The 17,529-nt window shown below is 42.4% G+C and overlaps 1 protein-coding gene across 1 annotated transcript in view; it reads left to right on the forward strand.

Annotated features, from left to right (window-relative positions):
* Positions 1 to 17,529, forward strand: part of LOC311146879 (small conductance calcium-activated potassium channel protein 2-like) — a gene marked incomplete at both ends in the record, with an annotated part of 44,027 nt that overhangs the window by 21,667 nt on the left and 4,831 nt on the right. Inside the window, 4 exons of the mRNA XM_084183495.1 lie at positions 8,285 to 8,426; positions 8,686 to 8,796; positions 9,147 to 9,274; positions 11,773 to 11,842. Of these exons, the coding sequence (XP_084039621.1) occupies positions 8,285 to 8,426; positions 8,686 to 8,796; positions 9,147 to 9,274; positions 11,773 to 11,842 (451 nt within the window). The remainder of the gene's footprint in view (positions 1 to 8,284; positions 8,427 to 8,685; positions 8,797 to 9,146; positions 9,275 to 11,772; positions 11,843 to 17,529) is intronic.

Consider the following 17,529-nt stretch of genomic DNA (forward strand, 5'->3'; position numbering starts at 1 on the left):
GGATTACTGACTGATATCCAGTATGTGTTGGTGTCACTCGCGCAGAAGATACAGTAGCCCCACCTCCATGTAGAGCGGAATCCTAACCTGAGATACGTGTGTGCTTGAACTTTCACCACAACTAAAAGTTTTGTGTAAATCACACATTAGTGTTTGTGTGAAAGTTCAAGTTCTGTGTGCTTTCTCAGGTTCGGATTTGGCTGTTAATGAAGTGCAGGCCATATCCTGACTTGAGAGATGTGTGTGAAACCTTGAAATTCCAAGGAAGGATTACAGTGAGGGAATTAAGTATTTGATCCCCTGCTGATTTTGTACGTTTGCCCACTGACAAAGACATGATCAGTCTATTGTGATGAGGTGTGAATGACGGAGTCAGACGCAGGAGGTAAAACAATGAAATCCAGAGTTTATTCAGTGTACATGAATAAAGCGCAGCAAGCGTCAAAACGAAACTAGCACAAGGGAAAAATCCACCTTGGCTACATACAAGGAAAGAGTAGCTCAACCGAGCTACTCACTCTCACAATGAACAATCACTCACAAAGGACAAGGGGGCAGAGGGAACACTTATACACAGACTAATGAGAGAATGAGTACCAGGTGTGTGTGATTGACAAGACAAGACAAGACAAGACAAATGGAGTGATAATAAATGGAACGGTAGTGGCTAGTAAGCCGTTGACGACGAACGCCGAAACCTGCCCGAGCAAGGAGGAGGGGCAGCCTCGGCTGAATTCGTGACATCTATAATTTTAATGGTAGGTTTATTTGAACAGTGAGAGACAGAATAACAAAACAAAAATCCAGAAAAACGCATGTCGAAAATGTTTGCTTTTTAATGAGGGAAATAAGTATTTGACCCCTCTGCAAAACATGACTTAGTACTTGGTGGCAAAACCCTTGTTGGCAATCACAGAGGTCAGACGTTTCTTGTAGTTGGCCACCAGGTTTGCACACATCTCAGGAGGGATTTTGTCCCACTCCTCTTTGCAGATCTTCTCCAAGTCATTAAGGTTTCGAGGCTGACGTTTGGCAACTCGAACCTTCAGCTCCCTCCACAGATTTTCTATGGGATTAAGGTCTGGAGCTTAATGTGCTTCTCCTTGAGCCACTCCTTTGTTGCCTTGGCCGTGTGTTTTGGGTCATTGTCATGCTGGAATACCCATCCATGACCCATTTTCAATGCCCTGGCTGAAGGAAGGAGGTTCTCACCCAAGATTTGACGGTATATGGCCCCGTCCATCGTCCCTTTGATGTGGTGAAGTTGTCCTGTCCCCTTAGCAGAAAAACACCCCCAAAGCATAATGTTTCCACCTCCATGTTTGACGGTGGGGATGGTGTTCTTGGGGTCATAGGCAGCATTCATCCTCCTCCAAACACGGCGAGTTGAGGTAATGCCAAAGAGCTCGATTTTGGTCTCATCTGACCACAACACTTTCACCCAGTTCTCCTCTGAATCATTCAGATGTTCATTGGCAAACTTCAGACGGGCCTGTATATGTGCTTTCTTGAGCAGGGGGACCTTGCGGGCGCTGCAGGATTTCAGTCCTTCACAGCGTAGTGTGTTACCAATTGTTTTCTTGGTGACTATGGTCCCAGCTGCCTTAAGATCATTGACAAGATCCTCCCGTGTAGTTCTGGGCTGATTCCTCACCGTTCTCATGATCATTGCAACTCCACGAGGTGAGACCTTGCATGGAGCCCCAGGCCAAGGGAGATCGACAGTTATTTGTGTTTCTTCCATTTGCGAATAATCGCACCAACTGTTGTCACCTTCTCACCAAGCTGCTTGGCGAAGGTCTTGTAGCCCATTCCAGCCTTGTGTAGGTCTACAATCTTGTCCCTGACATCCCTGGAGAGCTCTTTGGTCTTGGCCATGGTGGAAAGTTTGGAATCTGATTGATTGATTGCTTCTATGGACAGGTGTCTTATGTACAGGTAACAAGCTGAGATTAGGAGCACTCCCTTTAAGAGTGTGCTCCTAATCTCAGCTCGTTACCTGTATAAAAGACACCTGGGAGCCAGAAATCTTTCTGATTGAGAGGGGGTAAAATACTTATTTCCCTCATTAAAATGCAAATCAATTTATATCATTTTTGATATGAGTTTTTCTGGATTTTTTTGTTGTTATTCTGTCTCTCACTGTTCAAATAAACCTACCATTAAAATTATAGACTGATCATTTCTTTGTCAGTGGGCAAACGTGCAAAATCATCTTTTGGATCAAATACTTTTTTTCCACACTGTATATGAAGGACTTTTGGTACTGTATGAGTTCGCACGTATGCATCTCGGGTTCAGAAATGGCCCTATGGGATTCAATTGCCTAGCCATTCATAAACTCGCAAAATAATTTTTCTCATTATGTTGTGATATAAATGTAACTGTACACACACTAACTGTACACACTGTATGTTGTGTGACAGATGGTCCAGGTAGACCTTCTAGACCTTCAAGCAGAGTTTGAGTTGTATTTTGTGTACCATTGGAGTATACCTCCACACTGTGTTCTTCATGCCGTTGATATTCCATGCAGTATTTATTACTGACAATGGACAAGCGGATCACGGAGGATGTTGATGTTTATCAAAGAAAGCTTTTCTAGTCACTACAGTACTTGTCCATGAGGCTGTAGTTTTAGCTTTGCTCTTAAGGCCACAATGGCTGTTTGAAGGAGATATCCTGTACGGAAGTTCTGTGTTGTTATGTCTTCTGCCATCTGATACTTTTGCTTGGTTTTCATATTTTTTGTTGTGTTGGCTGTGCTACGGCTTGTATCGCTTGCGTCATATTGTGAGACTTAGTTTCAAATAAATGTTATTACAATTTTGTTCAGTAAATGATAATGAAAATATAGACTTTCATCTTGACTCGACATGATTGCTAGAATCCATTTGGAGTGCTTGCGTTGCATTTTGGCTGGATGATGCGAGCACAATTAGGTTTGCAGTTTTTTAATTAAGTCATCACCAGTTGAGCTTATTCCCATCAGTATGTTTACCGCCTCTGACATCCTCCCTTCTTACATGTCAACAAAGTTGTCCCAAAATACTCTCTGCCACTGCTCAAATTCTCATTTAAATCAAGGAGACTTGTTAAAAATCTTTTAATGAGCTACAATGAGTTTGCTTGATATGACTGCTGTTAGTACATGGACAAGCTAAGGCATATAACAGTCGCATTTTAATGTTCTTTACACTGCAGTGGCTTATATTAGGAGCAAATTAGCCTGTCCAACAATTTGCCTGCTCAGGGTAATACTAAAAAAAATACTGCTTGCTGCTCAATATACAGTATTGCGTTCTCAATAGCCGGTTAAACCAGTTTTTCTCAATTTGAGGTTTAATCAGACTTGCATGCAGCATGTCATACAAGCAACAAATACTGCTTTATTTGGCATTATTCCTGTATAATGTTGTCTTTATAGGTAAGAGTTATTGATATCTCTAGCAATTCTTTCCAACCAATGTTTTTGGCAAATGTTCATATGTTACTTTTTAGTACTACATCTGACAACAGGGTTTGGGAGATTCAGAACACTCATGTCATTTTTGATTGAATCCCTTGTTCATGTCATCCGTCAAATAGCTTAGAGCAGGGTTTCCCAAACTCGGTCCTTCCCAAAATCTAAAGCTTAAGCTTCAACCTGGAATATACAGCATAGACCAGGGTATTCAAATCTGTGTAGTGCTAGGGCAAAAAACAACACGTTCACCCAGGGGGGCCCCAGGACCGAGTTTGGGAAACCCTGGCTTCGAAGACACATCGTCAGCCATTGCCACTGTATGTCCCTGGGACAAACCATCTGTTTCTTGCATGACCTCATCCACATACGGTGAAAAACTGAGATAAAGAATGCTGGGGGAGATTGCCAGGGTTAAAATACCAGATGACATGAAGAGATGACCAGGGTGAAAATACCAGATGACATGAAGAGATGGCCAGGGTTAAAAGACCAGATGACATGAAGAGGTGGCCAGGGTTAAAATACCAGATGACATGAAGAGAATGGTCAGGGTTAAAATACAAGATGACATGAAGAGATGGCCAGGTTTAAAAGACCAGATGACATGAAGAGATGGCCAGGGTTAAAATACCAGATGACATGAAGAGATGGCCAGGGTTAAAAGACCAGAAGATGGTGCATCTATTTTTAACCCATTCCCATTACATTTTAGTAATTTAGCAGACGCTCTTATCCAGAGCGACTTACAGTAGTGAGTGCATACATTTTCATACTTTTTTTCATACTGGTCTCCCGTGGGAATCAAACCCACAACCCTGGCGTTACAATCGCCATGCTCTACCAACTGAGCCACACGGGATGTACAGGGGTGAGTTGTGTACTTCAGGACCACCAAGAACAGTGACGTTGTTTATGATGTTGACATTCTTCAATGGTCTCTCTTGTGTTGGCTGATGCGGGAGATAGATGGCAATGTGTCACCCGTTAGGTTGTTTTCAACACTGTGAATCAAGTGGTATTCCCGTAACTCACACACATTAAAGCCCTTTCTGGAAGGAGTCGTTTAGGTCTAGTGCTCTCATCTGTACGTACTTGCAAATAGAGTTGCTGACAAAGTAAGGGAACACAGTTTGAGGGAGTTATCTTACGAACAATGACATGTCTACAACATGAAGCCTACTTCTATGGGATGTTTTGCAAGGGTGGGAGACATTTTATTTCAGACAATTCCTCTGGTCTCACACTAGGTCGAAAGTGGTGCCAGCTCTTGTCCATGCTATGCCAACACTCTACACAGTATATTGAGAGCTTCAAAATGTCATCGACTGGCTCTGCGTCCGTAGCCTCCAGTGCCCATATGACTGTAGTCTATGGACATTTGTCTGTGTCCTCTTCAAGATTCAGGGATTTTGGGGAAAACCTACCTACAGTTTTGTATGCAACTAAAAACAAAAATTCCACACCAAACCATGTCCAGTCATAAATGTAGAGATTCACAATAAGAGTATTCTTAAAGCAAATACATCCCGATACAGGGAAACATACACTGTGCAATGTTACACCATTGAAAACAAACCTCTAGCATTGTGTCGTGCTCTAATCGCTTTCACCAGCCTGGAATAATTTGGACACTACGGCACTTACAGTACTCCTCCTACAAAGGCGTAATTGGTGCCGTCAAGAGCATCCATGCAATTTGAGACAGTTCCAGTGTGTAAACCAGATATCTACCCAACCCTGATGAACCGAGTGATTGAGTGGAACTCATCATGATCTAATAAACAATGAACACAACGTAGAAGCAAATAACTTTAAGGACATATTTCACCTCTTCTTTACAACTTAACTTCACATTAATCAGAGGATAAAATAGGAAGCAGTGTAATATGTTGACAGACACGACTTCCACAAGGTTCTGTCTCAGAATTAGTGATCTGGAATGACTCATGTATTTGCCTGTTTTAGTCATAGATTGTCTAAAATTAGCGAATTAGTCACTATAGTGGTGTCCCCCTTGCTCTAAGCCTTGTCAGAGAGCACTCTGTTGAAGGCTAACGGGCTGGATTCAATCCGTATCGCAGAAGTATCACGTTGTAGCTCGATTGAAATTTAAAGGCAACGTTCCCTCCTTTGTGGAGACTGCATTCATGGTAAACGCTGCATATGTCGGGCTTTACGTTGACATTTTAACACAGATTTTCCACCATACTTCCACGATACGGATTGAATCCAGCCCTTAACAATCCAGGTGAAAGAGACAGGGAAGTCAATAACGTTGAGCTTCTGAATGGGTTTTTACTCATCTCCAGCTTACAGATAAGTGACTGGCTATGTAAATATTCAACCCCCATCCACTTAACAATATTGCGATATTTGTCAAGGATGGTTTTCATTTTGTCGTCGCTCTCTTTGCTCTCAATATACTGGCTTTTTCAGCATGCAGGATGCGAACATCTTTTTAACGCCTGCATGGTATTGTATCGACGTGCTTTTTTTGCATGCCATACGGTTGCTTGAACCCACACTGTTCACTCTGAGGAAAAAAGGATAATGTTGTTTTTCCTAACATTGAGCATGAAGCAGAGTTGAGGTAAAGGAATCCACTCAAAAGCCATCTTTCTGTATTTGTTTTCATTAGTCCACTGTTGATACAGTCCCAAAATGTTTTGGATGTCAGCAGTCAAGTTTTCAAGATATTGGACTTTCAAGAAGCAAAGTGTCACCGGCCACATCATCATCATTATTTTGCATCATCATGATGATGTGGCAAGTGACACTTTGTTTCTTGAAAGTCCAATATCTTAAAAACTTGACTACTGACATGCAAAACATTTTGCGACTGTATCATGAGTGAACTAATGAAAGAAATAACAAAATATAGTTTTTGAGTGGAGTTTTCCTTTAAGCAGATCAGAGTTCAGCAACAACTGCTGAAGGCATGGTTAGTTCCTTAATGAAAGTGAACTGTCTAGGAGGAGATTTTCAAGAAGCCTTTCTTTTGTGAAAACTTTGGAGTTCCAACATAGTTCATCTGCCCCAGGTGTTTCAAACTGTATTTCTGCATTGATTAGATTAAATTGTTCCTGCCATTTTAATTCCACATGCTGGGTCACTGCTGGATAATTTTTACATTTTAGTCATTTAGCAGACGCTCTTATCCAGAGCGACTTACAGGAGCAATTAGGGTTAAGTGCCTTGCTCAATGGCACATCGACAGATTTTTCACCTAGTTGGCTCGGGGATTAGAACCAGCGACCTTTCGGTTACTGGCACAACGCTCTTAACCACTAAGCTACCTGCCGCCCATAATCAAGTCATTAGCATATTCCTAATTGGTATGATGATGGTCCCTTTCAAAGAAAATCTCTGGGAGCAGAAATATCATCCTCTTTATTCTTAGTAGTCATCCTGTGTACTTTTGAGAGCTGTTAGTAATCCAGCTGATCAATGAGCCTCAGTATTATGACTCCTCCTAGACAGCGCGCCTTAGCCAATCAGGGATGTAGTATGTAAAGAAAGGTAGGATTGGGCTGGATGGGTTAATTTTGGGACTTTTTCCCACAATGCAAAGGGTATGGGAAAGTCATCATCAATATTGATGTTTGAGGTGGTGTTTTTTATCTATCTGCTGTGGTTTTAGGGTTAGTGCTATTATGGATCCTTGGGACGTCCTTACCCTAACCTTAACCCCTACCCTTACCATAACCATAAACCTTACCTAACCGTAACCTTAACCCTTACCTTAACTGTTTTAAATGTCAACTTCAATGGGGTGAAGTCAGTTGGGACGTCCCAAGGGTCCCGTTTAGACTTTATGTTTTTAGGGGCATTGGCTATCGCATGATTTTCTGCCATTTTCAACAAACAGAATGATGAAATGAAAGTGATAAAGTTTGAAGTGATGATGTTCATAACCAAACCTTTATTCGGGTAGTTCAAACTCTTCACATTAGAGATCCAAAGTTGTTTTTTCCCCATCATGTTGTAAGAAATGAGAATTGACACTCTCCTTTCTTTAAACAAAATGATGTCGATGGTCAAATGTATTTTCCTCTCTTGTAGAGGAAAGGCAAATTATTTGGGTGCATTGATTTAGTATTTGTTGGGGATGAGTGCTGATCAAAGTGGTTATAGTATTTTAGATTGCCAGTGGTTAGTTTGGATTCAAATCCTGTAAAACTTAAAAGATCAATTGCCTGCGGTTCTCATAACGCTTAAATGCTTAGCTGCATAACTTAGTGTATGTCACTTCCTTCATTCCAATCATTTTCCATAATATTTTAATTTCTATGCTAATGAGTAGCAGGTGTGTGTCTGGATTCATGTCTATTTTTAAATGCTTCTCAATTGATATCATCCATCTTCTCAAGTTGTTTAATAGACACGGATATATACAGTATATGTTCAGTGTTTTACTGTGGAGAATTCCCAAACTGCCATCAGCATTTAATTAGATTCTTTAAAAGGATTATTGAAATCAATTATGTTTTCCCTTCCATATCATTTTAATTTGGCAACTCATTGAATGATTGAATGTGTATCTTCATTTACCACAGAGCATTGACTTAAAAGCTACAGTATATTGGAATGCGATGGCACAGCTTCATAATGTTTCACCATTTTATTTCCAACATGGATTGGGTGCTTTTTAGATGTGTAGTGCAGGCATGACGAAAGGTGAACCACTATGCACATGTATTTTCTTGCTTCTTCAACCACTTCTGTTAGTTCACGGCCTCTCCAGCATGCTCAGGTTCCCTTTACAGTATCGGTGTCACTGATGGGTATCTTCCTCTGTTTCTCTCTTCCTTACTTTAGGTATCATGACACACAGGAAGTGACCAGTAACTTCCTGGGAGCCATGTGGCTCATCTCTATTACCTTCCTTTCGATTGGCTACGGAGACATGGTACCGAACACGTACTGTGGGAAAGGTGTATGTCTGCTTACAGGGATCATGGTACGTTACTTGTCATTGGAAATGAGTTTTTTTCTGTGTTTTTCATGCAATATTGCATGACTAATAGACATATTATTCCCACGGAACAGCCATGTTTTAAATTTCTGCAACTTGTTGCTTTATTCTAGAGCAGCTCAACGTCTTTACATGTTTCCCTCCAAGCAGTCACCTCACATACACTATTAATACAATAACCCAACTCAGCAGTCACCCTTCACATTATTTGATTTCTGGGCCTCACTATGTTTCTGACCAATAGGGAGCTGGCTGCACTGCGCTGGTGGTCGCCGTGGTAGCCAGGAAGTTGGAGTTGACCAAGGCTGAGAAGCATGTCCACAACTTCATGATGGACACACAACTCTGCAAACGAGTGAGTCACTCACGCTCTCGTTTTAGTGGCATCTTTGATCTTCCACCACTGAGCATTACTGTAAATGTCACATCACTTACTGTATGGGAGGTTATATTAAAATAATACAATAACTGTCGTTTATGGTTCCTGATGGAACAGGGTAAAACAAATTAATGTCCCTGGTAAGAAGTTTTTTCATCGGTTTACCATTCTCAATTCCCTACAAGTTTACCTTTCTCAATTCAGTTTACCTTTCTCAATTCCCTAAAAGTAAATCCACATAGAGTATTATGTTATGAAAAGGCAGTTGTTCGGGACACCCTGCCTTTGCTTGAGGGGTTCACATGTGTTTCCTCATTGGTCGGCAGGTAAAGAACACAGCTGCCAATGTACTCAGGGAAACATGGCTCATCTACAAACACACTAAGTTGGTCAAGAAGATCGATCACGCCAAGGTGCGGAAACACCAGCGCAAGTTTCTACAGGCCATCCATCAGTAAGTGTTGTTTCCCAAAGAACATGACTCCATCGTAAGCATGCCTGAAGCCTACGTGGATGTTACTACCTGTTGTTAAGTTGTTAAATACATGTTATTGTCTTTATTACTCTTTGTTGTAGAGCCAGTAGCAGTAGTAGTGGTTTTAGTTGCACTGCTAACAGTATTTATGTGTAGATGTGTATCAGTGGAAGCTGCTGAGGAGATGACGGCTCATAATAATATCTGGAATGGAGTCAATGGAATGGTATCAACAACATGGAAACCATGTGATTGATGTGTTTGATTCCATTGACCCCATTCCAGCCTTTTTTATGAGCCGTCCTCCCCTTAGCAGCCTCCACTGTTGTGTATTCTTAACAGCACTCTTAGCCAGCGGCATCACTGCCAGTCTTTTGTTATAATGTCCTTCCTTTCCTACTCTCAGCCATTTCCTGTGACAATATCCTGTGTGTTCGGTTAGCTAAATGTCTTATTTAGTTGTGTACTAAAACACACACACCACACTCACCTGACACACACACACACACACACACACACACTGTAATGGTCCTCCTTCCCCTGCCCTCCCCCTTCCTAACCCTTACCCTGTGCTTACAGTGAGAAGTGTAATGGTTCACTTGTTTCGTGGATGTTGTGGGGTTTAAAACTTTGTACTGTGTTCTGTCTTTGTTTTGCTCTATCACTGCAGAGCTCAGAAGTAAGTTGAGTCTTCTATGTTCCTCCTTCTGTTTGCTCTACATTCTCTCTCTCTCCATGTCTGCGTTTTGACATGCATGAACCTTCAAATGCTGGATGCCGGTTGTTTTGGTTTTCTTTTAATGTTCCATTTACCCCCATCCTCTGAATGGAATGACAAAAAGCATCAACATTACCACTGATGATGACATGGCAGTGGAGTGTCTGAAGAAAGTCAGAGGCATCTGGCAGTATGAGCTTGTTGGGGCTTGTCGGCTCGGCCGGAATCCATTCATCAATGAATTCGCCATCTATGATGTTACCATGATTAATATAGCTACACTATGTAGGCTATATTAACCTGCATTGGCAGACCCATCCTTGCTCCTGATTTTGTGGTAAATACTTATCTCAAGGGTTTGAAAAGTCTGTTTTTGTTTTGGGGTATTTTTTTTTTTTATGGCCATCAACACTCAGCCATATCAGACACTCACAATAAAGAACACAACTGAAGTGGCCTGTTATCTTAACTCACCATAGTAGGAAGTACCCTGGAAACCAGCTTTAGAGTCATTTTTGTACCCAGCTCAGATGCCTTTCCTTCACAGACACTAGATAGAATAGACAGGGCCATGCTGATAGCCTCTCCCGTTAGATGAAGCCGAAAACAGTGATCTCCTCATGTGCACATCAATGAATGTCCTTGCATCAGAATTAGCCCTTTGGGGAACTTTCTGCCTGATCAAGTCACCAGGATGTCGATCCATTTGATTGACTGGCGTGATGTCATCACTGACGTCATTACTTTAAACCAATGCACAAATATCCTCCCAAGGTATTTTAATATTAATTGAAAGTGATTCAAAAAAAATCTTTAACCTTTATTTACCTAATCCGAGATAAGCAATCCTGTTTCCAAGGGCGACCAGATCAAGCAGGCAGATGCAGTGTTTAGGAAGTGTAGTACAGTACAGTACATCAAGATCATAAATCAGTCATATAAAGTAACCACTTTCTTCAGTGTTTTATCGGTCATTGTCATAGATTGAATTTAAGGTGCCACTGGGATAGATACTGTAAGGCACATTCACAGGGTATGGCCCTTCCCTCACACACACCCTCCACACCATAAGTGCACGTCACTCACAAGTCACTGCAAGCTCACCCAATGACAGACGTTTCTCTGATGTCCTGCCACTGAGCTAGCTGTAAGGGTGTGACAGCTGGGAGCACACATAAAGGCATGTCACCTTTATGAAAGGTTCTATTTTTGATGCTATTTATATTTATTTTATTTTTTGGGGGGAGGGTGGGGTATTTTGTTGGGACTTTTATTTGACTCATAGATTTTTGTTTACATTTTTGCATGTGTTGGTTTGGCGATGATCAGGACTGGGAATGCTTGTATATGCATGCAGGCTGCTCTCTCTCCTCCACGTCCTACCAGAGAGTTCACCTGACAAACATGTGTTGCTCTTCCCCCCTACACCTTCCTCCTCCACCCTGATGACCCACCCATCTACCACCCCCCTGCCTCTGCCCCCTATCCCCACTCTCTCCCCTCTCCACCTCCCCTCCCCTGCCTCTGCCCCCTATCCCCACTCTCTCCCCTCTCCACCTCCCCTGCCTCTGCCCCCTATCCCCACTCTCTCCCCTCTCCACCTCCCCCCCCCCCTGCCTCTGCCCCCTATCCCCACTCTCTCCCCTCTCCACCTCCCCTGCCTCTGCCCCCTATCCCCACTCTCTCCCCTCTCCACCTCCCCTGCCTCTGCCCCCTATCCCCACTCTCTCCCCTCTCCACCCCCACTGCCTCTGCCCAGACTGCGCAGTGTGAAGATGGAGCAGAGGAAACTCAACGATCAGGCCAACACGCTAGTGGACCTGGCTAAGGTAAGAAGGCCCCGATCCAGGCTACTGCCCTGGCTTATAAAGGCCATGCAGCAGGGTTTTTCAAAGGTTCGCAGCTGTACGCCGGACGCAGCATTGATGTGTGTGGCATTTGCACTCCAGGTTTCTATTTTAAAATGTTCAGAAGCTGGTGCTTTAATGTGTGTTTGCACTGCCGAACCCCCACCCGTCTCTCTTCACCTGTGGTTAAAGCAGCCTGTCTAGGCTTAGGGACTAAAGCATAGGATAGCCATGTAAATAACAGGTCAACTCTGCTATTTTATGTTCGTTATTCACCTTCTCAGTAGTAGTCATTAGTAGCCTGTTCAGTTGAACAGACAGCAGGGCTTTGTTTGTCCGTGAAGTCGTTTGTAGATTATCCCCTCAGTTTATGACTCAGCTAATGACAGATATACGATGGTGAAAAATGAAGCTCAGAGAAATGCATTATCTTGTTAGCTTAATTGAGGGGCTAGGGTCCTGTGGTATTAGTCAACATCCTGACAAGACATCCTTGATCCTGAATTGTCCCACTATTATGACCGGTGGAATATAAGGAGGTAGACACTGCCAATACTCACTGTATTATTGTGGGGGCGATAATGTTAAATTCAATGTTAAATTCAAATCTCCCTACCATAATATCGAAGCCAATATGACACCAAAGTCGATGGAAATTCGCAAATCAATATCATTGGAGGTGCACAACACACTCCCCACCTCTCATCATGAGCCGTCCATCCGTTACTGAGAACCACATACCGTCCGTCACTGAGAACCACATACCGTATTTAATAAATTGCCCTGAACGAGAGCATCCATAAAGTGACCGTTACATGCTGACTAGACCGGGCAAGCGCATGTTGATTTTGTCCACCCACACCAGACGCGATCAGGACACGCAGGTTGAAATATCAAAACAAACTCTGAACCAACTACAGTGGGGGAAAAAAGTATTTAGTCAGCCACCAATTGTGCAAGTTCTCCCACTTAAAAAGATGAGAGAGGCCTGTAATTTTCATCATAGGTAAACGTCAACTATGACAGACAAATTGAGAAGAAAAAAATCCAGAAAATCACATTGTAGGATTTTTAATGAATTTATTTGCAAATTATGGTGGAAAATAAGTATTTGGTCAATAACAAAAGTTTCTCAATACTTTGTTATATACCCTTTGTTGGCAATGACACAGGTCAAACGTTTTCTGTAAGTCTTCACAAGGTTTTCACACACTGTTGCTGGTATTTTGGCCCATTCCTCCATGCAGATCTCCTCTAGAGCAGTGATGTTTTGGGGCTGTCGCTGGGCAACACAGACTTTCAACTCCCTCCAAAGATTTTCTATGGGGTTGAGATCTGGAGACTGGCTAGGCCACTCCAGGACCTTGAAATGCTTCTTACGAAGCCACTCCTTCGTTGCCCGGGCGGTGTGTTTGGGATCATCAAAGTTCTATTTTGGTTTCATCTGACCATATGACATTCTCCCAAACCTCTTCTGGATCATCCAAATGCACTCTAGCAAACTTCAGACGGGCCTGGACATGTACTGGCTTAAGCAGGGGGACACGTCTTGCACTGCAGGATTTGAGTCCCTGGCGGCGTAGTGTGTTACTGATGGTAGGCTTTGTTACTTTGGTCCCAGCTCTCTGCAGGTCATTCACTAGGTCCCCCGTGTGGTTCTGGGATTTTTGCTCACCGTTCTTGTGATCATTTTGACCCCACAGGGTGAGATCTTGCGTGGAGCCCCAGATCGAGGGAGATTATCAGTGGTCTTGTATGTCTTCCATTTCCTAATAATTGCTCCCACAGTTGATTTATTCAAACCAAGCTGCTTACCTATTGCAGATTCAGTCTTCCCAGCCTGGTGCAGGTCTACAATTTTGTTTCTGGTGTCCTTTGACAGCTCTTTGGTCTTGGCCATAGTGGAGTTTGGAGTGTGACTGTTTGAGGTTGTGGACAGGTGTCTTTTATACTGATAACAAGTTCAAATAGGTGCCATTAATACAGGTAACGAGTGGAGGACAGAGGAGCCTCTTAAAGAAGAAGTTACAGGTCTGTGAGAGCCAGAAATCTTGCTTGTTTGTTATTGACCAAATACTTATTTTCCACCATAATTTGCAAATAAATTCATAAAAAATCCTACAATGTGATTTTCTGGATTTTTTTCTTCTCAATTTGTCTGTCATAGTTGACGTTTACCTATGATGAAAATTACAGCCTCTCTCATCTTTTTAAGTGGGAGAACTTGCACAATTGGTGGCTGACTAAATACTTTTTTTCCCCACTGTATATTAATTTGGGGACAGGTCGAAAAGCATTAAACATTTATGGCAATAATTTGTCCTGGGATATAAACATTGGGTTGTTATTTTACCTGAAATGCACAAGGTCCTCTACTCCGACAATTAATCAACAGATAAAAGGGTAAACCGAGTTTGTTTCTAGTAATCTCTCCTCCTTCAGGCTTCTTCTTCTTCTTTGGACTTTATATGGCGGTTGGCAACCAACTTTAAGGTGCATTACCACCATCAACTGGACTGGAGTGTGGACCTCAGTTCATCCTTCAATCACCCACGTGGGTATATGCTCCTAAAAACCAATGAGGAGATGGGAGAGGCGGGACTTGCAGCGTGTCAAGCGTCACAAATAGAACCAAGTTCTATTTTAACGCCTGGCTACGGAGATGCTCGTTGACACGCGTGAGCAGTTTGGATGCAAGGTTGAATAACATGTATGTGTACATTTACAGTGCCTTGCAAAAGTATTCATCCCCCTTGCCGTTTTTCCTATTTTGTTGCATTACAACCTGTAATTTAAATTGATTTTTATTTGTATTTCATGTAATGGACATACACAAAATAGTCCAAATTGGTGAAGTGAAATGAAAAAAAATACTTCTTTCAACAAATTCTAAAAAAAAAAATAACGGAAAAGTGGTGCGTGCATATGTATTCACCCCCTTTGCTATGAAGCCCATAAATAAGATCTGGTGCAACCAATTACCTTCAGAAGTCACATAATTTGTTAAATAAAGTCCACCTGTGTGCAATCTAAGTGTCACATGATCTGTCACATGATCTCAGTATATATACACCTGTTCTGAAAGGCCCCAGAGTCTGCAACACCACTAAGCAAGGGGCACCACCAAAAAGTGGCACCATGAAGACCAAGGAGCTCTCAAAACAGGTCAGGGACAAAGTTGTGGAGAAGTAGAGATCAGGGTTGCGTTATAAAAAAAATATCAGAAACTTTAAACATCCCACAGAGCACCATTAAATCCATTATTAAAAAATGGAAAGAATATGGCACCACAACAAACCTGCCAAGAGAGGGCCGCCCACCAAAACTCACGGACCAAGCAAGGAGGGCATTAAACAGAGAGGCAACAAAGACACCAAAGATAACCCTGAAGGAGCTGCAAAGCTCCACAGTAGAGATTGGAGTATCTGTCCATAGGACCACAGAGCTGGGCTTTACGGCAGAGTGGCCAGAAAAAAGCCATTGCTTAAAGAAAAAAATAAGCAAACACGTTTGGTGTTCGCCAAAAGGCATGTGGGAGACTCCCCAAACATATGGAAGAAGGTACTCTGGTCAGATGAGACTAAAATTGAGCTTTTTGGCCATCAAGGAAAACGCTATGTCTGGCGCAAACCCAACACCTCTCATCACCCCGAAAACACCATCCCCACAGTGAAGCATGGTGGTGGCAGCATCATGCTGTGGGGATGTTTTTCATCGGCAGGGACTGGGAAACTGGTCAGAATTGAAGGAATGATGGATGGCGCTAAATACAGGGAAATTCTTGAGGGAAACCTGTTTCAGTCTTCCAGAGATTTGAGACTGGGACGGCGGTTCACCTTCCCGCAGGACAATGACCCTAAGCATACTGCTAAAGCAACACTTGAGTGGTTTAAGGGGAAATATTTAAATGTCTTGGAATGGCCTAGTCAAAGCCCAGACCTCAATCCAATTGAGAATCTGTGGTATGACTTAAAGATTGCTGTACACCAGCGGAACCCATCCAACTTGAAGGAGCTGGAACAGTTATGCCTTGAAGAATGGGCAAAAATCCCAGTGGCTAGATGTGCCAAGCTTATAGAGACATACCCCAAGAGGTAGCTCTACAAAGGTGGCTCTACAAAGTATTGACTTTGGGGGGGTGAATAGTTATGCACGCTCAAGTTTTTTTGTCTTATTTCTTGTTTGTTTGTTTCACAATAACAAATATTTTGCATCTTCAAAGTGGTAGGCATGTTGTGTAAATCAAATGATACAAACCCCCCCAAAAATCCATTTTAATTCCAGGTTGTAAGGCAACAAAATAGGAAAAATGCCAAGGGGGGTGAATACTTTCGCAAGCCACTGTATTTTGTAACGCTCGCTCACGTGACGCGAGCGGTGTGGTCAGCATGTTACACTTGCCAGCTTTTGGACTGAATAAGTTTGTAGGGTCAACAGTTTATTACATTTATAATTTATCGCTCTCACGTGCTCATTTATGTCCATTAACAACCAACAATGTGCTACCTTTTTCTAGCCTTTCTGACAATGCTAGCATCTTTTCAGCCAAATCTCAGTTCTAAAACCGGACCAAAGCACTTAGGTTGCACAGCAACAGCGCTAGCAGCTAGCTAACATCATTCTGATGAGAGGCAAGCTACAAGAAAAGGAAGCTAGCTCTATTTTTCTATGGAAACTTTTTCACATGGCTAAAGCCATCTGTGTAAACTGTTGGCCTTGGCACTTGCATGCAATCACAGCACAAACAAATAAGCACAAATAAGGTAGCTGCCATTGCCAGTTAGCTAGCCAACTACCAATAGCCAGTAATGTTAAAGATAGCTAATGCACTTTCGTACATCGCGCTGTTCCATACATTTGACCTTATTTTAGCGCCCCCAAAATGTACAGTTCAAGTTTACATACACTTAGGTTGGAGTCATTCAAACTTGTTTTTCAACCACCACATTTCTTGTTAACAAACTATAGTTTTGGTAAGTCGGTTAGGACATCTACTTTGTGCATGACACAAGTAATTTTTCCAACAATTATTTACAGACAGATTATTTCACTTATAATTCACTGTATCACAATTCCAGTGGGTCAGAAGTTTACATACACTAAGTTGACTTTAAACAGCTTGGAAAATTCCAGAAAATGATGTCATGGCTTTAGAAGCTTCTGATAGGCTAATTGATATCATTTGAGTCAATTGGACGGCAGGTAGCTTAGTGGTTAAGAGCGTTGTGCCAGTAACCGAAAGGTCGCTGGTTCTAATCCCCGAGCCGACTAGGGGGAAAATCTGTCGATGTGCCCTTGAGCAAGGCACTTAACCCTAATTGCTCCTGTAAGTCGCTCTGGATAAGAGGCCTACCTTCAAACTCAGTGCCTCTTTGCTTGACATCATGGGAAAATCAAAAGAAATCAGCCAAGACCTCAGAAAAAAAATTTGTAGACCTCCACAAGTCTGGTTCATCCTTGGGAGCAATTTCCAAACGCCTGAAGGTACCACGTTCATCTGTACAAACAATAGTATGCAAGTATAAACACCATGGGACCACGCAGCTGTCATACCGCTCAGGAAGTTCTATCTCCTAGAGATGAACGTACTTTGGTATGAAAAGTGCAAATCAATCCCAGAGCAACAGCAAAGGACCTTGTGAAGATGCTGGAGGAAACAGGTACAAAAG

Source organism: Coregonus lavaretus, assembly GCF_964263955.1.
Source record: "Coregonus lavaretus genome assembly, chromosome: 19".
Taxonomy (NCBI): Eukaryota; Metazoa; Chordata; class Actinopteri; order Salmoniformes; family Salmonidae; genus Coregonus; species Coregonus lavaretus.